The sequence below is a fragment of the Plodia interpunctella genome, chromosome 5, assembly GCF_027563975.2.
Source record: "Plodia interpunctella isolate USDA-ARS_2022_Savannah chromosome 5, ilPloInte3.2, whole genome shotgun sequence".
Taxonomy (NCBI): domain Eukaryota; kingdom Metazoa; phylum Arthropoda; class Insecta; order Lepidoptera; family Pyralidae; genus Plodia; species Plodia interpunctella.
This window is the reverse complement of record NC_071298.1, coordinates 9,436,737-9,462,655: the sequence shown is the minus strand read 5'-3', so window position 1 is coordinate 9,462,655 and position 25,919 is coordinate 9,436,737. Positions and strand designations below refer to the sequence as shown.

The following is a 25,919-nucleotide window of genomic DNA, read 5'->3' as shown; positions in this document are numbered from 1 at the left end:
CGTAATCCATTTCGTTAATTTTCGGTCATTAAAAAATGATGGCCCTTCACCCTTTCACATAATAATTATATAGTTAATGGACATTATTTTTTTAATTACATTACTATCTATTAGATTTTTAACCCCTAAACCATTCGTAAAATTCGTATCGCTAAAAACCCCGTTTGCATGGTATTGGTAGGTAAATAAGATCAACAATTAATTGTATTATTCAATACCACTAGGTCAAAATGTTAACAAAAAGAAATACTACTCAGGTATATTGTTATAAAAGTCGACGTTTTTTTGTCATAAATATTCAAAATTTACACCAAAAAGGTATTCCGGATTCATGTTCATTTTAAATTATTTCAGTATATAAAGATATTTTGAGAAATTATATTATCGCTTGAGCTCACTGAACTGATTGTAAATGTCGTGAACAATTGTGCAAAGATCATGGAGCAAATAATGTTTGATCAAAAGGCATTGTTTCAGTATAATTCACTGATAATGTAATATCAGATTTATTAATTTTCAAAGCATATTGTTTTCTAAATCAATAAATTTACGTTTCAGGACCTTAAATTACAGAAATTCTGTGTTCAGCACATGTAGTCCCACATTAAAAATATATCTATAGAAATTTAGAGGGATTGAAATAGTTACCTAATTCCTTATTTTACGAAGTAGTTATTTATATAAAAGACAATTATTTTCTGGACCAGAAGAAAATACATAGAATATGCCAGTTGCTACTTTTCCCGCGAATATTGTAAAATTCAGTAAAGGGTCAGAGCTAAAAATGGGGATTCTCATATATTTCTGGAAATATTGTCTAATCTTCTTCTCTATCGCTAGTACCCTAACCTAACAATCTCAATTTGTCAGTTCCTTCATGCTGAACGTGGTTTTCGAGTGCCGCATCCCAGTAGGCTCTGTCTGCTTAGTAAGGGATAAAATCGTGACAATCCATCTATCCATTGAATAATTAAATGATTACTATTCTAACAGGTACTTACCTAATAAGTACCCTAACCTAACAATCTCAATTTGTCAGTTCCTCCGTGCTGAACGTGGTTTTCGAGTGCCGCATCCCAGTAGGCTCTGTCTGCTTAGTAAGGGATAAAATCGTGACAATCCATCTATCCATTGAATAATTAAATGATTACTATTCTAACAGGTACTTACCTAATAAGTACCCTAACCTAACAATCTCAATTTGTCAGTTCCTCCGTGCTGAACGTGGTTTTCGAGTGCCGCATCCCAGTAGGCTCTGTCTGCTTAGTAAGGGATAAAAACGTGACAATCCATCGAATAATTAAATGATTACTATTCTAACAGGTACTTACCTAATAAGTATAATTAATTATACATATACCTTCAAGTCTGTCCTGAAGATTAATGTGCTCTAATTGCTTTTAAAATTAATTTAATTAAGGCAATTAATTTACTAATCGCCGAGTTAGTGAACAATTAACTAAACTGTAGTAATTTACTAGGGGTGGGGAAATTTCATTTAAAAGGTGATACAATTTGCATTGCAGGGCATAACTCAATTTAATTCGGTTCATTCAACATCTATCTAAGTACTTGCAAAATGGATCTACATTTGCATTTATCTTTTGCATTCCGATCCCTCGACCACAAATGGGGAAAACCTGTCGATCTTGACACCTCCCTGGATAAGGAAGTGCCGTGTCGTCCTGCTGTGATTGAAAAACCAGAGACAACATTTTCTTCAGAAGCCTATTTGAAGAATATCAAAAGGTCACGACCAAAGCCTTACTCCAGAATCGAAAGAAGAAGGAAAGAAAAAGAGGAGCAAAATGATTCCTTCTCAAACATATCTATTTCAAGAATACCATCAGTGAGTGATCTTGGAGGATCAGTTTCATCTTTGGATACAAGAAGTAATGATGACATCAGTTTATTTGGAGTCATGGATGATTTGATTGAAGATTTGGAAAGACCATTAGAGAGAACAGATAAAGATGCTGTTTGGGGCTCAAGAGAAACTATTGGTGGCTCAACAGGAACTCTGGATTCAGTGGCAGAAAGCAGGAAGAATGAAGTGAATAGCATTCTAAAGGAATTGAAGCAGACTGCGATGGCGTTCGTGGAAAAGAAATATTGGAAGAAATTGCGACGGTGATGATATAGAGCTCCAGTAATTTAGACCTAAGTTATTTATTTGTTAATTGTAATTATAGATCATGATTTCATGTAATAAGTTGTAAATAATATATAATTTATTCAAACAATAAATTTATTTGTATCACCATAAATATCTTTCATTTTGAATACTCAAATAAAACGATTTTAAATTGTTAAATGTTTTATAATTAAAAAAAAATATTTATATAGAATGTAATATTTACACCAGTATAAATATAGTACATTAATATTATGCAGGCAAGTTCATTTTACAATAAATAAACATTTCTATTAAGTAATATAACATTGTTTACAACAAAACAAGTATTACTACAAAATAAACTTAAACATAAGGTTCAAAATATTTAATAGCAGTCAACATAGGTTTTTCGTTGATTTTGTTCGTTGTAACCGGATTTTTCACTCGCATTTTGATATCTTTAGGCTTCAGTACATTCTTATGGTTAGCACTGGGCGGCCTAGGCGGCCGAATACCATTCATGCTTGGCGAAAATATAGACTTAGTACTAAGACCAGATGTCTCGAGGAAGAAGTCGAAAGGTCCCTTGGTTTTATTTACATTTATCTCAGGATTGTTATTATTTAAAATCATCCTGGGCTCGCACTTGACTGTGTTGTAAGAGCCACTGTTGCTCCCGGAGGAGTTGCTGGACTCGATATCAGAATTCCTCACCGATTCAGTCTCTAAATTCTCTATATTTGAAAGGAGATCAGGTTTATTTGATAATTTTGCGTTTTTTGCCGACGCTTTGTTTAAGGCACTTTCTGGGTCAAGAAATGTATCATTTTTCCCATTATCATTATTGTTAGCAGCGTTCGGCTGAATTTCATTATCAGGTACATTGGTGTTTAGATGTTCTGTGACAACATCTTCAGAGCCGTCGCTGCTCCCAGAGCTGATCCTGTATTCCTCTGCAACGATGCTGCCGAGCTCATCGTCTATTTTGAATTCTTCAAAATTTTGTGACAAGTCAAATTTATCTATGTCATCAAAATATTCAGCTTTATTCAATTCAGCATTAGCATTTTGCGTTTTTTCGGGTCCATGATTGAACTGATGATCTAGTTCAGTCAAGTTGATTTGTTTGTTGCCACTTTTTCCTCCTTTATTAATTTCTGACAGGATGGAAGACACTGTATTTCCCATTTGAATTGAAGCACGAGGGTCCAATTTTGGTTGCAGAGGATGAATATTGAAATTAGTCAAGTAACTGTCTGTAGTTTGTTGGAAGGTATGCTCTTGATTAGGCTTATCGTCCTCATCAGGTATTATGATCTCAGTGACTTGAGGAAGTTTTGGAATGTCTTTGTCACTGATCTTATTTTGGATTCGTGGCAAGGATACCACCTTTGCCACACTATTCCTTTGACTCGTTGCATGAATAGGGTATTGTTCATTATGAATCTCTACCGTTGGCTGTGTGAGTAGCAACTCCCTTTTACCATTACTGACTACTGGAACATTTATCTCTGAAATGGAGCAGTAGTCCGGTTCTACGTTGTTAATAGCTGCTACTTGTCCCACTTTTCTCAACTTAACATCTGCAACCCGTTGATTAGCCGCAACGGCTTCAGAGTCTAATGATTCTGTCGATGGTTTGACATTATTCTCAGCTTTCCATTTTGCTGATAGATTCTTTGGTTTAGGAGGCAGTGCAGGAGGAGTGCGTGGCACTTTCCTTTTGTTGAATATCTTCATAGACCCGAGTTCACTGTCACTTTTCTCACTGTTACGATTTTCAATATTAGCCGTCATGTTTTTAACTATGGAGCCTCGTATTTTAGGAACGCTAGGCTTATCATTTATAGATAGTTGTCGTATTGATGGCACAGGTTTTGGTTCAGCACTTTTGGTAATAATTGGTTCATACTCATTACTGTAGATACTTTGTATCTCATACTGGAAGCCCTGAGCTGTGTTTGGTACTTCATAGCTATGTTCGGAAGCTGTTTCTAAACTGAATTTTACAATTTTATTAGCCCTTTTATCAGAACGGGGCAACGTATGGCTGTTTCCATTAGATCTCACTTTGTCATCATATGTGATGCTATTTAAAGTTGAAAACTGAACGCGTTTAGCTGTTGATTTAGGACTTGGTGTTTCACTAGATTTCGAATTGTCGTTGCTGCTGTCGTCTAGAGAATTTTGTAACAGAATTTGATTCACGCATTCTAAAACTGGATTATTTTTATATATTTCATTTGAAGGAGTATCATCAGCATCGCTGGTGCTTGCATACCAGTTTTCATTTATATCATTTATAATTTGTTTGTTTAATCCGGTCTGGTTATTATTTTTCTCGTCAAAACCAGTACTGAATCTGCCGATCGAGTTATTTTTCATAAGATTATTGCAAAGTATTTCATTTTTAGTGGACACGCTTTCGCCATGCTTCCTGTTTATATTGAAATCAGTGCCCAAAAGATCATCGGTGGATTTTGATTTTGTATTGTTTAGCAGACCTATGTGGCAGTCTGTATCTTGTTCGGGATCACTTACATTACAGTACCATGGTTTCTCGTTACCTTCTTCGTTCAAAACATTGCTAAGGAACATTTGTCTATTAGCCTTTATTTCGTCAGATGCTTGCCGTTTGATCCCATGTAGTTTCTCGATCTTAGTTGAGTAAGTCTTATCCGAATCACTCAAATTATTAGTTTGATCATTCTTGACAGCCTCTCCAATAATCTGGTCAATTTTTTCTGACGCTCTCCTTATATATTTAGCAATTTGGTTCGCCGTCATTTCGTTGTCATCATTATTTACTTGATAGCTCATCCCCATGCATTCCTCAGCGCTGCTGCTGTTATTGGCTTGATTATTGCCTTTCTGGGTGTTATTTTTTCTTCCCGAGTATTTTCTCGATCTCCGGAAAACATCACGTCTACTGAAAGCTTGCTTGTTTTTGATAAAAGTGCCTTTGTTGCAGACACTGACATTATTTCCCTCTTCACTAGAACTAGTGTTTCCATAAACGAGTTCGTGTTTGGGTAATTGGAAGCTTTTACTTAGTCTAGTATTTTTTTGGAAAACCGGTGGAGAATTTCTTTCGCGATAACTATTACTCCTCACAAACGTGTTCTGAAATCTAGAATCCGTACTCTCTAAGCTCTGAAATTCTGGGTCAGTCTCAATGTTGGTTTGTTCACTCGTGAAGCCGAGTATCTGTTGGCAGTTGCTGCAATAAGACTTTCTCGTTTTCAGCTTATTTATTTCTTCTTGTTGGGTTTTAATTATTTTTTCCTTTTGTTTTAAGGCCACATGTATTTGCCTTTGTTCCCGCGTCAGCCGGGATTCAAGGAGGACTAGTGAGCGTAGAACTAAGGCCAACTGGTCTTGTCGAAGACGCCTTTCCTGGACTGCTTGCTTGTCTCGTGCGGCGAGGGCCTGCCCTGCTTCCACGAGTTGATGCCTTTGCTTCAATACTGATTCAGACTGCTGCTGCAGTGCACTCTTCACAGCATCAAGTTCCCGCCGCAACTCCATCGCCTCGGAACTGCTATCCATCTGTAAAAAAAGAAATGGAGAAATAAATAACGAGAACTATGGACTTCTATTTCTGAAGTAATTAATGTCAATAGAGACCATTTGAGACGTCGTTAAACATAAGATACGAGATAGGATACTTGAAATGTCAAGTACGATTGATACACGACTTTGAATGCGGAGATATTAGCGTCGCGAATAGGCGGCCGAAGTCGATGGACTAAACTCGTTTGATTGAATACAAAGAATAAATATCAACACTGGCTGGTGTATGTAAGGTCATTGGTCAAAAAGTGTATCGTTCGAAAGTTATCGAGCGCGGAACTGATAAATAAATATACTTGTTCGAGGGAAGTTCTTAATAAAATAAATAAATCAGCAGACAATCAAAGTTCATAATTAAGTCTTGCGATGGAATTGAAAGAAGTCTGAAGAACTGGCCAGTTTCATTTGTTATTTCACATTGAGAGTTTAAAAAAAAGAATTAGCGGGTTTTTAATGCTGACTCAATTTAATGGAAAGACCTTTGATTGACACAGTTACCTACACGATAAAAAAGTATGCAATTAAAGATAAAATTGCATGAAATTGAATGTCAATGTTACCTATGGAAACAATAGCATAATAAGCGTTAATTTAGAAAAAAGTGCAAAAGATATTTAAATTATTATTGAAACAATAGTGTATGCTACCTAACATATCATTTAGAGAAGATTAAATAAAGAGATTAAACTGAACCATGCGATTGTATAATTGAAGACAATAATTGAAATGGCGAAATAAATCTAGGTCCAATGGTTTTATAGGACTTCGGAATATTTTCGGCTTGAGAGTAATTATTGTCACAATTATTTAGTTAAAATAATAAATTTTACAGCATACGCTGATACTTGTAAAACCACGGAGTAATAAAAGATAGAAATCAGAATAATTTGGCTTGATTCAAGAATACTACTGAATTTCTATTTCGAAAGATGTATATAGGTATAGTGTTTTCCAAATATTTTCTTATAAATTAAAAAATTATACCAAATTATGACACATTCCGTTGGGAGACATCTGGTTGCCGCCTACATGCTGCGTGCGCCTAAAATCGAAAGCAGGAACGTGGGCAGCTTTGGACGCGATAAGTGGACTTTCGCTTTCAGGTATTTGGCACTACCATTGACGTAAATGAATTATCAATAGTGTTAATAGCGAACTATAGTATAATAATGATAACAGACTGAGATAATGTTGTCGTTGAGCCATCGATACTGTTGATACGTACCATTTTGCCGGCTATATCGCTGAACAGTTCGCCAAAATTTGGCGGAATCGGCATACATTGCTGTTTTTAACCAGCTGGTTTTTAAACTCTGAGACAAACTGCGTAATGTTCTTTCATTCGCGTTGGCATCTGTCTGAGTTCGGCGATAGTGTGTAGCCGGTATTGTACATATTTTAACATAAAGTATGCTTTAACTCTTTTATGAATAAGAGCATTTGCCTTCACAACTTATTTAGTGAGGTGAGTTTAGCGAGGGCGCCACGTACATTAGGTGGCGCCCTCGGTAAACTGCCAAATGATTTTATATATCACTGGTCCGTCCCGGCTTCGCCTGGATAAAAACATAATGAATCATACACCTAAACCTTCTTCAGGAATCACACTGTCTATTGGTGGTGCAGTCGTTTTTGAGTTTATCGCGAACAGACAGACAGACGCGACAGAGGACTTTGTTTTTTAATATGTAAGGATTATAATTTTTAATTTTGATTTCAAAGGACTATGCTGTGCGCACTATACGACCTTTGGAAGAAAACATTATGCATTGTTATCTTGACGAGGAAATTAAATAATTATTTTAATTACTTAGGAATCCGACAGTTAAGTCTAGAATTTTAATTGAAAGGTCTCCAATTATATAGTTATTTCAATAAAATGGTCAGACATCAGGCCTTCTCTTTTAAGGAAACAATTAATCAAATATCACACCTATTTGAATTTATCAAAGCTAATGTTGCAGAAAATGTAGTTATAAAACTTCAACGACTGTGAGATTAGATGGATTCAAACTCTGATAGAATATTAGTCTAGAGGTATACAATAGTTTTTATGTAGAAATTCCCATAGACCACACACGTGGATTTCTTCGTGTGATTATAGGTATATATAGTGAATAAATAATCCCTAGTAACTGATATTTTCCTTAACTTGTTGTTTGTTGACGTTGTTATAGAAAGCCAGCAACATATACGTACCTATACATGCTATAAATTATACTCTTGGTTTGGTGTATAATCATCGAGAACGCAGGTTCTCGTTACCAAGATTAATATCAGTAGCAAAAACAAGAACTGCTGATTTATTCTACGACTTAGTTAATTTCTCTATCAGTATTTATAGCACCACAGATAAAACCTGGTTTCCACACGTTAATACTGGTAATGTCTTCACTGGCTAGTTCAACTCGAGTTTCTATAAAAAGCGCACCTTTTACAGAGCGACTTTTATGATTTAATTGTAAGTTAAACTGGTAACATCTCAATGAATTTTAATTGGGATTTTTTTTATCAACACATGTATTTTTATTAACTACTAGTGGCCCGTCCCGGCTTCGCTCGGGTGAAACCATAATAAATATATTACACCTAAATCTTCTTCAGGAATCACGCTGTCTATTGGTAATCTAATAATTGTACAAAAACGTCAGTTACTAAAACAGTATAAGATGAAACGAAAGGCAAAACCATAATAATAATAATAAAAAAATTAAAATGTATGTCCCAATATGCAGGAGCTTCAGAACATAAAAAATGGTACAGCACAGTCTGAGAAATGAGCTGTAAAATGTCTTTTTACGAAATATCCAGGTAAAATAGTTACATTTTTAGTTATATAATGTGTAAGGCAACAAGTAATAATGATGGTAGTAAATTAATGCTTATATATGAACTTGTTTTTTTTTTTCTTTTTAAAGCTTTAAAAGACACGGACGATCTAAGGACACTGCGCGTTGTTAAAGTTTATCTTTTTTATCTTTATTGCCATGCAATCGTTCAAATTAACGTTAAAACACATCAAAGTATTTATTTATTTTAAACTAGCTGCGCCCCGGCGGCGCTTCGCTCCCGTGGGAATTTCGGAATAAAAACCTATATGTTATTCCAGTTTATTTACTTATCATAAAACTAATTACACATAAAAATATGATATTTTTTGTAGGTGATACATAAATCTATAACATACATATATTGGCAAATGGCAAAAAAAAATACGAAATAGATTTTATTATTGATTTTATGATTGATTGGATAGTCACGAATTGACAAGATTGACTTAAATTATCACAGAAGAGATCATCACAAATGATTCACACACTGATGTAACTGCGTTTTAAAGGAATATGATGTCACTAGTTTCCTATTTATTTATTTAGATACAGACAAAACTACGTTTTTTTTACGCAAATCCTTAAAAATTTGTATACTGACAATAACGGTTTTTTGAGCGCTTAATTGCGGTCCGACTCGAAGGACGTGTTATAAAATTAAACTATCCATATTTTTTATAATACCTAAAAAGGTAGTATGGTTTTAATTGACATACAGTAAAATTATACCAAAGAACTGTCAGTAACCAAGCTCAATAAAAAGGAAAACCCAGTTATGATTTTGACCGCGCTTTATTCAAAGCCAAAATGCCAGTAGTTTCTAGCTTGTGAGAAATAACTATAAATTTAAAGATTGACGAGAAAAAGTGCCTGTGAAGGTCTAATTTCTGAATAAATGATTTGAATTTGAATTTGAAAGTATTTCAAAGACATTTGGGTAACAATAAGCGAAAGTGTTCCGTTTTTCGTGGGAAATCTAACGTACTATAATGACCTGTGTGATTGTCTCATATCAATGGATTCTCCACGTAATGAGCTAAAGATTTTAGGGGAAACTAGGTTTCGTCAATTTTTGTTTACACATTGAAACAATGCACGTGATTATAGCTAGTGTTTACACAGTCAGCGTTTTACGCAATTATAACTAAGTGGTCTCTCATATATATATATATATATATATATATATATATATATATATATATATATACATAAGAGACATGTTTGTTCGCGCATCACGCAAAAACTACTTGATGGAATTTAAAGTGGTATTCACAGTCGCATAGCGGATGGTCTAACTTAAAATCTGGTATAGGTTTCATCGCGATACGTTGCTTAGAACCCGAGATATTAACAATAATAAGTTATGAGCGGACGCGCGTAATAAACGAGAAGCCGCTTGCAAAAGATAATATAAAATAAAATCAGAAAAGAACATAGCTCAAAGAAGAAGTGAGGTTATGAGAAAATAAATGTGTCTAATATTTAACAAATGTCTTCAGTTTTTGTAAGACAGTTGCAACACTCTTGATATTATTGCACTTCTGATTGACGCAATGACCGTATTGATTGCAAATTCGGGTATCATCAAGTTTAGATCTAATGAGTTAACTAACTCATTAGAGCAACTTATTGCAACAATAAACTTATTGCAACCATTAAGTACCACACATCAGACAGAATGTTATAAAAATTAAATAGAACAATGAATGATTGCATTAAAAGCGCACCTTTTCAACAGATTTTGAATAATAAAAACTTCGATTTTCGTTTTCGTTCGTGAAACTCGTCGTGTACGTCATCTTTTAAATTCAAATCACATCACTCAAAAACACAATCGGCAATTAATCAATTTATTCGATACAACTGGACATTCGAGTGCCGAATCGGTTGGCCTCGGTTAAGGACGGTCCCATACTGCCGTGTTCAGTGTTACCATCACAAGATCGACCACAAGGTGTCGTTACCACGTTGAGTCATACTCGTATATGGTCACGGTCATATTTGCCTGATCACGCGTACACTTTCGACCAATCGTTGACAAAAATATTTGTATTTGTACTTTGAACACATAATTAATTACATATCCTTAAATAATATTATAAAAAGAAGTCCCCCTTTCGCGTCTGTCTTCTGTATGAACGCAATAAAATCAAAAAGTACCGGACGGATTTTAGTAAATTTTTCACCAACATCAGACTGGACTATTTGGTGGTTATTTGCTGCGACCATGGCGACTGTAAGGTTGTAACTTATTTACTATACCGCCGTCAGTTATCAGTCAAATCATTATAGCGATATGGTACTACTTCAGTAGGTACTTTAATTCTATAGTACTAAGGAAGGAAATTTCGATAATTGCATCCACGCGGGTGAAGCTGAGTTGGAATAAAACTAGTTTAAACAATATTGCACAAATTAGTTCATAAATGACTTACATCCGTTTCAAGATTCACATAGGACCGAAGAAGCATATAAAAACGAGGGATCCCATACAAGATTAAGTGGTATTACCTTATGGGAAAGCTAGATTAACATTCTACAATCCAGACCGACCCGACCGCTTTGTCATTATTAGTAACAGTGTGTGTACTAAGTATCAAGAACTAGATTTATTTATTGCTTAGCTGTCATGGCTTTGCTAATGAATGTTTTAAGTAAATTGTTTACAATAATAATTAATTGAGCAAATGAAGTCATTCTCCAAATTCATATTTTAAAAAATCTTTCTTTGTTTCTGTCGCTCGTGTGTGCCCGCCCCGAAAATCTTCAACTTGTTCCCTTGTTCTACTGTCGACAAGTCAATACCGAGTCTTGAAAGGTGTTCGTCATCGTGTTGTCAAATAGTGATGTATGCTATTAATCGTCGGAAAGTTGTTTGTAACCAGAGTTTGGAACTTTCGCCTTCGCATGTCTCCGGTTAGCCCAATGGACGTATGACATCTATCTCATAATTGATTAGTTAAGACTAAGTAGATGCATATTGCAAGAAAGATATTTGAGTTTTAGTGGAACAAATGTCTGACTATGCCTGACCCCGGAAGGGACAAACCTAAGAAGTACGGGCTTGATGTCGTGTTGCTTATTAAAATATTGGAAAAAATCTGCCACCACCACCGCACCCGGCTGTCTTGTCTTGGTACGTTTATGAAAAAGAATGACGTTTTCTTCATAAAAGTTTAAAAATGTCCTTTGTATTTGCAGTTTAAATTTCGAACGCTTTCCAGATAATAAAGAAAGCATGCAACCTTGACTGCTTTCGCGTCTCCCAACTGGTTTTCCGGAGTGGTAAGTTTGTGCGGCGAGCTTTGCTACTCCGTGGCGCATTCTTTAGACTTGATCCGTTTGATAAATGTGACAGAGGCTCGACTATGTAGGAATAAAGTCTAGTTCACTAGAACTAAGTATATCGAGGCTAGTTACATCTAAAGTATTTATGTGCAGACAAGTCCTTTTTTCTAAACACTTAGTGTCTATCATAACATAACTGATGCCTTACATACATTGCGTGATGTCAATAAAATTATCAAATATGAACTAACAAAATTATTGGAAGTCCCTAGATAATAAAACAAGCAAAATTATACAGTTTTTCTTTTAGTACAAAATGATTGAGAAATGTAACAGCAACCAATTGATAATTTTGAACGTGGCCATTAAGCCCGGCTAGCTCAGTCGGTAGAGCATGAGACTCTTAATCTCAGGGTCGTGGGTTCGAGCCCCACGTTGGGCGCAAGTTTTTTATTTCTATTTTAGCTTTTTTTACACTCCTCAAACCACTAAGACTTCTACAAAGTTATAGTTATTTTATTTGTGATATTTTCTGGTCCTGTGCCAAGAGCCATTATGAGTACTTGTAATCACGACGTTATGAAAGTAAATTCACGAACTTGAAAACATGAAGAAAGGAAAAGTGCTTAATTCATAAATACCAGCGAACCAATAGTTAACTGGCCCAGATCAACCAACCACTTTCTCATGCGAAATCCGAGCAAATTGCGATAAAAAATATGCCATTTAATGATGAATCACAATCACGAAGTAACAAGAAAGTGCTTTATAAAATTAATGACACCGGCCCGAATTAATTTTATATACATATAAATGATGACATCTTCAAAACGATAGACTTTCATTATAATAAAAATCAATTTTACTTTTTGCCACAGACTTTCAATTGTAACTGAATCTTTTTGATTAATGGTCGTCAAGAAATCATGTCATCTAAAGAAAGAAAACTGATTTTTATCTTAGGTACAATGTTGTTTTGAATTCCCACTTCTGGGCAAAAACCTCCACTAATTTCTTCAACGCGTCCTTTATATATATAGCAATAGAATTCTCAACTTTTGACTTAAGACAGGCGGCTGGTCGTAAAATCACAGCCGCATGATCAAAATTGAAACTTTTATTTTTTTACGCATTAGCAGCGTCACATGCGAACACTCAAGAATGAGAGAGAGAGACTGATTAGTTTTTGGAAATAAATGACATTTTCTCAGCGGGATGCTATTACGATTAATCTGGCTAAATGCCATATAGTTGTGTAAAAATTGATACACTTTTACGTCATGTATCGTGGTAACCTTTTGTTATCCAATTATATAAATGTTCAGTATTTTTTTGTGATCTTTAGTCTCATTGCGTAACATTGAGCAATTCTTTACTATTCAAAGGGAAGACTAAACTACGGTTATTAAATCACAACTTATTGCAGCATCAAAAAAAAAGGTTATAAATACGCCTATAAAAAATTATAAGAGCTGATTTTATCAATAACTATTTAATGAGAAACTATAGAGCGAAATGAGAATTGTCTGAAAAAGTGGACACACCACTTCTGCAGTTTTCATCTATCTTATACCCAAAATAATAATACGTACCTACTTACCTATGTACCCGCATGCTCGTCTGCCCATTATACTCGTACTATCGATAAGTATGTTGTTAGTACTCTTTTCTCGAAAACATACGCCAACGTTCTTTTTCCGTCGCGTGGCAACTGGCAACAATTGACTTTTTTTATATTTTCTAACCCTCAAGCAAAAACTTAACCCTCCAATGATAGTTCCCACGGTTGGCTTGCCACGCGTGCCGATGTGACCTTTTCTTTTTTTGCCGAGACGGGCTGTTTTAATTAAAATTCCTCGGCCAACGGCGCCAGAACACTGGTTTCCTAAAGAAATTAGAAATAAAAATATCTAGAACGCTTCCAAGCTGTTAACAGCGTTGACTTCTAATTAGATAAGACCAATGTTGAATGTGGAACTGGATTTGTACCTGCCCGGTGCGTTCCGTGAAATGTTTCTTTTTCCAGTAATTCTTTTAATTGAAACTTTTTTGTGCAATGTTACTGGCCGGTTGAAACATGAATGGGCAGAATGAAAAGAAAATACCCGTAGAGCAATGAAGGCCCAAGGAGATCATTGTCACATTCTTTGTCTATTTTTTTGCCGAAAAACCAATACGTTTTCTGTGGCCTAGGTACGGGATACATCTACATTTGTTATTGATATGCAAGGCCTAGGCTCTATTATTATATAGAATAGAATCATTACTTACATGCGATGATGAATATATTCAGTGTATAATGTAACATGTTACCCTTTTCGATGTATACTTACTTGCCTTACGCACAGTACATTTTTGCGCAAACATTTCAGTAGCGGCCACACAACGCTACTTACTTAGTTGCAAAACCGCAGTTTCCATCAGATAGATGCATGGTCCGATAAAGATATTGTATCAGAAAGTACCTACTAGAGTTTATTCAGGCTGATGCGAGATAGGGGTAATATCGTCGAAACAATGTTATCTTAGCGAATCATAAGCAGTGTTGAGTTGATATAATGGAGTTATACAAGAAACTTCGAGAATTCTTCTTTAGGAGTGTTTATATATGTAAAGGCATTAGGCATACAAAAACGCATCCATGATCCATGGGAGAAAAAAAATTGCATGGATAGCTTTTCCTAAGTACTGCATTCTTGGCGCGTACCTAAGTGACAAACACATGGAATACTTGGAAAATGAATATCTATCTAAAAAAGGTCATAAGAAAGTGATATTGATTGAGTGAAAATCTACTTTGTAATAATGGCTTTTATCTATCGTCTAAAAGTCGCATACGTCAGTTTCTCATGTAAATAAATTAGCATTTACTATGCTAAAACTACGTGTTGTCTTGAATACCCAAGTTTGACTTTCTATTTAACATCTATTCTATACATTTTATCACAAATGCATTCTTTAGTGGCGCCTTATTTCTATTCCAATCCAATGTGGTTGATATATATAAAAGAACAAGCGTTTTTTACTATTTAATCAACGCCCAGCCTAAACCATAGAAGCTATAAACGCGAAATTTGGGCAGTAGCTTTAGGTTATTACGTAGTGCTCAGATAAGAAAAAGATTTTCAAAATTCGACCCCTAAAGGGGTAAAAATTGGGGGTAAAGTTTATATGAAAAATAACGAAAATCTTTTCTGATCTACTTTAAAAATTAGCATAAATGCTATGCAACAAAAATAATGAAACCCGTATTTTAGAACTTCTTAAAATTTGACCTTTAGGGTGGTTAAATGAGGGTGAAAAGAAATAACGAATAATCCCATTCAAAATTTCGTCAACTAAAGATATGAGTAGACAGCTCAGCGATAAACACCTGAATTCAATGGTGTTTATCGCTTTGTTACTGTTGATGGTTCGAATCCTGAACTTCAATTATTTTGAATTTAATCTGATTGCCTATATATATAGGTTGATTTCTGAGAAATATTCATTATGGTTTACCCGTGGTTATAACGAATCAACGAAAAATTGTAATCAGTATTTATTAAAACCTTTAGAACGATAAATAAGACAATGGATTTTATTACAATGATAGTTAGTTGTGGGATGATTAATCATCCTTGCCATTTCCCATCATTTGTGATCGGCGCAATGTCTTTTCTCTCGATAGAACTATATTTGCAGTTATGCTCACGTCCACTCCTAACTCCTTCATATCTTCACACAGTCCATCCAACTCTTCAAGTTGTGAGAGTAGAGTAGGCATATCAATGTCTAGGTTGAGTTTTCTCCACTTAGAATTATTTTTGTCTGCAAGAAAACTATAAAGAACTCCACTATCTAGACTATGTGCTTACAAAAATTAATGGCTGTGTCAAACTTATCGAGCCTGTCTGAGAATGTCAAAAAATGTGGTCGTCCAAATCAAAACGGACTTTACGGCGGTTGGCACTTAGGTCTTTATTGCCGTTGTTCGAATACCAAACAACTGCATTAATGGTGTAGTGCAGGGCGCCATGAGGTCCGTTTTTGAACCACAAATAAAGAAATTGCAAACTGCAGACTTAAACGATAAAATGTTACCAGAAGTAATTGTACTATTTGTACTTAGCTAATGCCGGTAACACACTATCGCCGAACTCACAGAGATACGGATGCGAATGAACGAACATTGCGTAACATTTGTATGAGAGCTTTTATTTACCGCTAGGATGTGTCGAAACCGCCAAAGTTTGGCGAAATGTTTGCCGATATTTTATAGCTGGCATAAGATCTTTAATGCTTACTCAAAGGGCAGTGTAATCCCTTGGACATTTCACGTGTGTGGGCTAGAATTAATTCACCGAGTTATGTTGTTTCATTTGTGTTTTAATGTTATGCATTTAGTTTGTAAGCCCTTTTGAGATACCATAATTTTATATGCGTCCATATCCAATCTTAATTGTAATTGTATGGATTGTACCAATATTTTACATGCAAACGGTGTTTTTTGTGTAAAAAAATTTCATTAATATGCGCGTTATTATGAAATAAAATAAATATTTTTCACGGTCACGCTAATTTACTGCAAATTGTAAAATTTCCTAAGAATATATCCATAATTTTGGCATGTAAAATATTCGACCGAGAAATCGTTCATACAAATAGCAAAATATTTGAAAGTAGTCACCAAACTATTTTTAGTTTAGGTTATTGTTCCGCCGTATTTATTATCTGTACCGTTATGTTGAGGTTAAGTTCGAATTTTCACTTTGGTTAAATATCGGGGTTAATAAGTCATCATCATATCGAGTGTGTTATTTCTAAGACTGGTGTCAGATTTTATTCAAGTCGCTTATAGGCATTTGACATGACTTTTGCGACTACTTACCGCCATTTAGTGGCAGGTAGTCGCAAACTCCGCACACAACGAAATGTTCGAAAATGAAAAAAAAAAAAAAACTATTTTTAAATCCATACTACGTTTGGTCGTTACATTATAAATGCGAAATGCCAATTGACTATAACGAGGATAACAGTTTATATGAAAATAATGTCTAGTCTTTAGCAGATAAATTCATGCGGGCGAAGCCGCGGGCTAAAGCTAGTACTGGATGTTTTCGATACCGCTAGTGGAACTATAAGTCCAGAAAATTATCAGATTGTCAAATTGTTGGCAACAAATTAACTAGCGTTGTACCTACATCTGGTGTGCCCCGTGTGGTGTGTTCAGGAAACCCTCATTGATATTCACTGTAACGAATACACGACTTGGCCCGCACGCATGAAGGGGTATCTACTAAACATTTCCTTACACTGCGCCTGCGCCGGATGCGCTGGACTATGCAAATGCGACGGTGGAACGAACACGGTAAGCCACGGGGAATTCGGGTCAACGTTACTGCAATTTAATGCACAAAGACTTATTTAGAGATCCGAGGAGTGCTGGATTGATGTTTCAAGGATGATGTCTGACAATTAAGGTAAGTGAAGACCATGCGAAGTGTACCCTACAGAGTTCAAGAGTTCAGTGATTTGCATTAACTGGCTTCGCTCGGGTAAAACAATAAATTTGACGCCCTCGGTGCCGCGGTGGTAAAGTGCTTGCCTCTGAACCGAGATATCCAGGGTTAGATATAGATCCCGGCCGGGATATGTTATAAAATATAGTATCGAGTTAGTCCCATAACAGAAGTCTAGGACTTACTTTGGGCCTCGCTCAGTCGGTGTGATTTGTTGATATTTATTTATACATTATACACAAATTATACATAACCTTGCTCAGGAATTACATCTAAATGGAATGAATTGGTGAAAATCGTACAAAATATGCGCCTGGTAGTTTTTGAGTTTATCGCCAACGGACAGACACAGGCACAGGACTTCGATACCTAGTGTATTGTAGTGATAGTGATTTCGATAACAGAGGGAACAGCTAGTTATACTTTAATCTTCCACCAATTTACTGACCGGTAGCTAATAGTTATAACAATTGTTTATATATTGTGTGATGTCTCGATTCGTCGCGATCGAGGGATTAATTAATCAGATTTTTATTACACTAGATGTTGCCCGATGATTCGCTCCCGTGAGTATTTTGATATAATGGCAATCTTGGATAATGTACCTTACTAATGGTGAAAGAATTTTTGAAATCGATTCGGTAGTTTCGGAGATTACCCGCCTCAAATATACAAACTCACAAACGCTTACCTCTTTATAATAATAGTATAAATTACATAATACCCCTAGTAACCGTATAGATATAGGTACAAACTATCACCTTGTACGTACATCAGTCTAATTTCTCTATAGTCTAGACTTGGTCTGTGCGTGTTGTAGGTATGATAGTGTGGTTCTAAACAATGTATGCCTGAGGTCGTGCGATGAAAGTGCAGATTAGAATGCATGCAAGTAAGTATACTTAATTAATTAAATTAGTCTTGACAGACACTAATCTGCTTATGGGTTTTATAAACTTTTTGTTTGTATTTGATAATGTGCGCTAAATATTGTCGTAATCAGTTGGGAAATGAATAACTTTAGATTAGTAGGTAAGTAGTTTTTTTTATTAAATACATAACTGACAGGACAAATACATAAATAAAGTATATAGTACCTACTACAAGCCAAAAAGGTTTATTTCTAAGTTAAATTAGTCTTATTAATATTGTTTTAATTTTATGATTATTACAATTGTATTGTCATTGAATAAATCTGAATAAACAGAGAGACTATAAAGATGATTATTTTAGTAGTTGGACTGCCTATAATTCTATCTGTAATAGATAAAGAAACTTTTATAGATCTTGTGATAGAAAGTGAACTGTATTGGCATAAAACGCTAATGGTTATTTAATAAAATTGATTACTTTAAGATGAAACCTCTTTTTAATAAAGATTATTCTTCTTTGCTAAGGAGAGTATTCTGCCCAATCAGTGGGAACATGAATGAATGTATGAATTAACATGTGAAAAGACAAACACAATTACGAAGAAATGTAATGTTTCAATAATATTTCAATGTGCTCGAATTTTGAAAAGTACCCATAACAGCAAATGTTGTTTAGCTCGTGCAGTCCATGCCTCGTGAGAGGTACCATACGCAACGGTGGTCTTCCGATGAGATTCGAGTTAAATTATTTAATTTTTACTATTATGATGATGATGATGATGATGAAACACTAAATACGTAAAGCTAAGCAACACATCCACTTATCTAAATTTATTGCAAAGCTTAATCATATTAGAGCTCCGTGAGTATGTAATTTTAGTTCGAAAGAAAACACCATGGGAACTATCAAACGTGATACAATGAGAGAAATCCGTATTCATTTTCTGCGAAATTTCGACGTGCCTTACGACTTAGCTACTAGTCTTGACGTAACAGAGCTGCTAGAAAAAAAAGTCGTGCATTCGCTCACGATCCGACGAAGGACGATCACGCGATGATGGCGGCGTCTATGTTATTACTGAGCTGAAAAGCTTATTAAAATAATGGCAACATGCCTGGACGCATTAGATTACAATGGAATGCCAACATTCCTGTTCTGAGCAGGTGCGAAGGAATCTTGCGACGGTTTCGGGAAATTAGGCTCGCATGCTCGAAGTTATCGGTAACGTTGTATGATTGAAGGTAATGAAATTGATATTAGCGAGTAAGACAGAAATGTTGTAGCAAAATCCAGTAAATATGAACAACTGCTGTACAGACTGTACAATAAACAAGACAATTTTAAAAAAACCAAATCAAGCATTGAATAAGACAACGTAGCTGTACTTTGTTTTGTGATGATACCAAATTGCCATTCATGACTCATTCAATAGAGAATTTTTCTATCACTTTTATCTAGTAAAAATATCGAATCCGATTAGATTCGCTATTTATATCAACAAATCAATATCGGGTGCAGGATTCAAGTAGCCGGATATAAAACAATGGATGGGCTACAAAGAGGTGAGGCCTAACCGCAAACGAATTCGAATCAGATTACTATGAAATAAAAGGAGCGTAAATGTACACTCCGATAAACAAGCGTAACGAAACTGAGGTCGCTGTGACGAAAGCCATTATATTTAAATTGGATTCTGAACCAAATGAGCATGTGGCAGACCCCTCGCAAGAGCTTGTTAAGGTAACAGAAAACGAACGAATGAAATCCAATATCGTAGCTGCAAAAGAAAGGTCTGTTTATAAAGTTCTTAAACAAAAAGAAATCAGAAATTGATTGATGATGCAACGGTAGCTGTAGAACGTTAAATGTATGAACTGTAAACGATTAAGAGCAGATAAGCAATTGATAAACTGAGTTTTCTAAAAGTGTAGGTAGGTAAATCATTAACTTTCATCTAATATTCAACTGGTAAAAGTTCATTAGGAGAACAATGCATTGAGACGTAGTTCGTTTGGTGATTGAACGCTGTGATTTGAGTGACGGCGAAAGCGATCGGCTGATGTGAGATAATCGAATTTTGGTCCAACGTGTTACGTTATTGTAAATTTATTATGAAACAGGGTTGGTAAGCATTAAAATTTAAGACAGTATATTTGGATAAAAGTAAATATACATAAATAAACCGAAATCCCTAGTCTCTGCATACCCGCATTAGAAACAGGCTTCTACGAGCTTATACGATGTGTACGTTATAAAAGGCGAATTTGATGGAAGATGGATATTATTTTCTGATTTCGATCCATCTATAGAAGTCAATACTTGAAATTCACACGACAAAATACTATAAACTTAGTTTACTTATATTCGTACGTCAACAAATAGAGTAATTAGTTATAACAGTTTATTTTTTGCAGCGATTATTTGCTGTCCTTGGACATATATCTATTAACAAAAAAGTAATGAAATATGCCTGAATGATTATTAACGCTATTTTGCCTTGCCCGACATTGCATGATCAGTTACGATAAATCTTTACATTAATAGGAAATGTGAAACTCCACACGTATAGAACACGCAAACACATACTGTGTAGAAGACGGATTTCCTATATTTATTTACGACTAGCGATTCGCCCCGGCTTTGCACACACACTTCGCACTTAAATAAATTCCTCTTGAATCACTCTATCTATAAAAACCCGCATCAAAATCCGTTGCGTAGTTTTGAAGGTCTAAGGATATATAAGAACAGACAGACAGCGGGCAGCGACTTTTTATACTAAGTATTAATATGCCAACCCTATTTTGAATATTAGCATGTAGAGGTAGGTGTAACACTTTGTGATATCTACGATATGTCTTGTGATCTTGTCAGCGAGATCAACGTGTGCGCATGTGACAGTTCGTTTATTATAAAGATCGCGAAGACATGCAAATATTATGCAATGTAATTTTTTTTTGTCAAAAGAACATCCGGATTTATACTATAGATGTCTCATGAGTTTTACAAGCGTTGAACTCTGAAGCTAGACTAGACTAACATAGCACTGTAAAGACAGACAAACGTCATGATAATATAAAGTTATGGTTGTTTATAAATCTACATATTCAGGACATAAACGATTTCACCATATCTATATCTACGAATGGAAGTGGTTTCGCATTATTTTATTAAATAAAAGGAATCAAAAGGAAAGTTATCTACTCAGTCTCATCAAAACATAGAAAATATTCAAACGATAAAAATCATAATGGCAGTGAAAACGTTTTCTCCACGGTTTTATTAGCCAAAAAATTCTCAACAAACACAAGAACCGCAAACATTTTGACAAAACTAACCATTGACTCAAATCAAACAAACCTAATATTTATGTTGCTAATATCTGAATAGACGTTGAAGATAATTATACCATTCAATTCAATTGAGTAAGAAACGCGAAAGTGCAATCTCTATGTTTCGAGATCGTCACGTGTGATGCTTTAACATATCCAAGCCGTAGCAAACATGTTACCACTTGAAGTACTCGTAAATAAATAGACAATAGGACTCTTATTTATTGGGCATTTGAATTCGCTATTGAAAACTTACAAGCACCGATAATTGAGCTCCTATTGAGAATTAGAAAGAAAAAATATATTTTTAATGGACTGTAAATATTGAATAATTAACGTATGTGTAAATATTATGGGAGAAATCTTGAGTTGATATATTATAGCACAGATGATGACCGTAAATGACGTTATTATAAATCATTTCGCCTGCTATTACGAAAAGAGGCTATGTCGCTGGTTGTATACGCTAATGGTGGCGTGTCTAAAACCCTACCCATTAAACCAGAGTATGACGACATCAGGATGGTACTCATTATGGCACTGGAGCGATGGCACAACAACACGCAACAACAATTGGCCAATCCAATGAGGACGCTCAAATCATTAATCACGCACTTATTATAGATCTTATTGTCGTTCAAGAACACAAGTCAAAACTTCTTACAAACCAGAAGGTCTTGCGCATCCAAGGTTCATCGTATAAAATAATGATGCTATAATTGAATAAGTTTATTTGAATTTGATTGATTTTATTGACGCAATAGATTGCTATCAAAATAAACACGAGTAATTTTTTAAATAAGCATAAGTAACATTTTTGTCTTCAGCTGATTGGACTTGTTTATTTGCTGACGTGCTGTGTTGTAAAGATTTATAGGGGTTTATACAATGCTTATTACCTTATCCATATAAGAAATATCGGTGACCAAAAATATAAATATGCAAGGTGTTGCAAAATATCGCTGGACCAAGAGTGGAGCCTTGCGGAACCGATGGCAGATGATACGAGTATGTAACTTTCTCTCGGACCGAACTCTCCAACCCGGACGTACTGCTTTTTGCATTGTTTTTGTTAATGTGATTTTATTATTATCGTATGAAATTGAAAGTTGATGTATACTATACGCGAAAAACCGAAAGCAAATTGCCCATATGTTCGGGAGTTAAGGTTTCGTCGTTCCTTGCGTTTTCGCTTTTTTGTTCTCGTAAGCCTACGATATATTATAGTGTTTAGCAATAATTGTGGGTAATTTTATAGTTGCTTTCATAATAGACTCAAATAATAGGGTAGTCTTACCAACTCGTAGATATTTCGAAAATTATATCAGTCCAGTGGATTGGATAGCTGAAGAAGTATTTACGAGTGCAATCGTGGTTTTAGAAAAAATAATTGTTTCTTGTCAAATAAGTCTCTACTCTTGATTGTCAACTTGTCAGTAAATAGTTCTACAGAAGAAGTTATTCTTTTCAAATAAGGAGATCTAATCTAACTTGTTTTTGCTAGTGATTACCATAATTTATTTAAGTACCAAGTTATGGAATAAATGATCTTACCCTTTCGATATGCGGCTGTGGAGCTGGGGCGTCCACCACGTCGGTGTAGATGCATAAAGTCGACTTCCGCGACAGGGAGTCGCTGGCAAGACTGCTCGAGCTGGATCCTGAAGAAAACTTCATCTTGGCGCTTCATCCAGCCCCTGAGCGAGACCTCAGGAACTCAGGTGACCTCCAAGTGCACTTCCCTGTGGTGTTCCCGGCACATCACACAAGTGCAGGCTTCCTTCGCTCGTTCGTCAGTTTAGAAACGTCAGTGACAGCGGTAAAGTTGGCAGCAAACCCCAAGGTTTTTCCGTTGATGCAACCGGAATTAACAATCTGGTAAGCCTGAAATAAAACGAACGCAAATAAGTTGCTGCTTTTTGATAAGGAAAAGCGATCAAGGTGGGCGATAATGAAATTCAAGATTTAACATTGAAATGCGGTAATGTATTAGGTATTTGCTATTTTTTACTAATAATAATTTCTATTAAACTTTCAAAAGAAGTTTAAGTTTTAGAATTAGATATGTCTATATTATGGAGCTTGGGTAGTATTATGACATAGAAATTGAAATTTGATACAATCTGTTAACTTATATTTATTTGGAAAACTAGTTTAACTATTACGATGCACGGAAACAGTACATTCTCTCTCACACACACAGATCTCTGACAGATGCAAACATTTACCCAATTGCAAAACTATTGCTTTTTGTGAATTTCATTGATCTACTTTCAGCTTGATTTCTTAATCCAAGGACATGGCAATAATGATATTGATAAGGTGATCTATGCTGACGTTGATTGTGAAGTCATCAGAGAAGATTGTGCTGTCTGCAAATGTATTGTGCTCGTTGATAATGGACTTCGATTAGGTTCTTTGCGAAGCGAAACGAATATTGTATTGTGTTATTGTTGATGTGAGATTATTCTCGTTATTTCATGTGTAATACTGTTTTGGTTTGCATTTAATTAACACAACGAAAATCACTTTAACGCAACTTCATATTTTTATTCTAAAACGGTAGTAGAAATTAATGGTAGTTTATTATAAATATTTAACATGAGATTTAGAAATTAACAATAAGTTGTTAATACATAAGAAAAATATCCTCATCTAAATTGTTTTGTATTATAAATCTGTATTTAGATGATAAAACACAAGTTATCTTTACTAAGATTCAGATAGTTTCTTGAATTCGTTTTATCTTATCTGTTACAGTTCTGTTTCTAAATTTTATCGTTTTATGGAGAAAATTGATATATTTATGTTAAGGAAATAAACGAATTTGTAAAATACCAATGTTTCATGTATAAAAAGGTAGAACCTTAGATTAAGAAAGAACCTACAATCTGAAATAGAACATACAGTACAATACTACAGAGCTCAAACTAACTAACTATTGCAAAGTAGGTAACGAAAACGGATTGAATTTATTCTAAAACCGTCAGGTAGGAAGCAAAGTCACGATTCACGACATAGATCACACGTTTTGACACTTCCTCTAGGTTTATGGCACGGTAAAAGTCGACACAATTCACGTGCACCCTATATTGAAGCCGTAAAGACGGTAGTTTCGTATTATGGCTCGAACAAACGCTATGAAAATGATTCACTAAAACCAGCCAAGCTAATTTCAATCTTACCAATTCAAGATTAAAGATCAAATTGAGGTTGTATACAGATTTTTGATAAGAATAAATTACGCAATGGTTGCTACCATGCGATGACCATATTACCTAACACTCCGGGACAAAAACTTCATTGTTATGAACTGGAAAATAATAAATAACTTACTATCACTTGACAAGTGACAACTGTTGAATGAGTTAAAACCATCACTAATCGTAATACCATTTTGATAGATTGCTTTTAGGAAAGAATTGTAACAGTTAGAAATTAATTGTTCGGAATGTTATTGACTTCTAGTTTCACCATAGTTTAACCAAAAAATAAGAAAAATAATCTACGATTTTCACTTCTAAGCGTACGGAACAAACAGTACTGCTGTGTAAATTATATTATGGGATTGTTTTGTCATGGTCGCCAAATGTTAACTTAAATATTTCAACTGATAACAATATCGTTTTCTTTCAGTCATGTCTGTGCGAAAACTTGCGCTATTTAAAATAATAATATCTTACAAATAATGACCAAATGCCACGGTGTAACCAAAAATATACCTATAGCTGAAGATTTTGTTTCAATGCGGCAATCTTGGGAATCATAATTCATTTAACACAATTTAAATATAATTTTTGCTATTAGGGATCCCAAAAATGTCAATATACGCGGGACACATCTTGTAAACCTTGTAAACATTAAATAATTTTCAAGTAATGGAAGTCTTTGTTGTATAGTTCTAATAATCAGAATAATACAAGATCAGCCACCCATCAGTGATAAATTGGTGAAATCGTAAAAACGATGATGATGTATAGAAACCCAATTAATATCTGCAAAATATTTTACGTAGAAAAAAGTAAACGTTCAAAATAAATATTCCCACTTACGGATGTACATTACACAGACTAATTAAAAATACCGAGGCTTATACAAATATGGAACGTACATTTAACAAATACAAAAGACGACAGTTGTTGTAACACTTAAGCACTGATATTTTTGCCAGAGTGAATTGTTATCTCAGTATGTCAACATATTATATCACGACTGCATTTTCATAATATAATGTCTAGGACCTTTAATATAGTTAATGGTTTTAATAGGATCATTCACTCAAATTCCTGTTATAAATAGTTGTAAATGCAGAAGTTAATGTTCTTTTTGAAAATTATTCTACTGAAAATAACAGTTCATGCATTGAGTTCATTAGATATATTCATTAATTTTTTTGACGTCAATA

General features: G+C 34.8%; 1 protein-coding gene and 1 non-coding gene across 6 annotated transcripts in view; one reads left to right on the top strand and one right to left on the bottom strand.

Moving 5' to 3' along the window:
- Positions 1–2,299: 2,299 nt before the first annotated feature.
- LOC128670443 (putative uncharacterized protein DDB_G0282133) overlaps positions 2,300–25,919 on the bottom strand; it is a 40,823-nt gene continuing 17,203 nt past the window's right edge. For 3 of the 5 annotated variants that reach the window (XM_053746107.1, XM_053746110.1, XM_053746109.1), the window contains exons 2-3: positions 23,069–23,398; positions 2,300–5,665 (exon numbers count right to left, since the gene is read on the bottom strand). In XM_053746107.1, the coding sequence (XP_053602082.1) occupies positions 2,480–5,665; positions 23,069–23,191 (3,309 nt within the window). In that variant the 5' untranslated portion in view covers positions 23,192–23,398 and the 3' untranslated portion in view covers positions 2,300–2,479. Of the gene's footprint in view, positions 5,666–5,743; positions 5,866–10,247; positions 10,429–23,068; positions 23,399–25,919 lie in introns of those variants that run through there. The other 2 variants (XM_053746111.1, XM_053746112.2) reach the window with 2 other exon arrangements.
- TRNAK-CUU (transfer RNA lysine (anticodon CUU)) lies at positions 12,178–12,250 on the top strand. The gene has a single exon. It is a non-coding gene; the product is annotated as a tRNA-Lys (tRNA).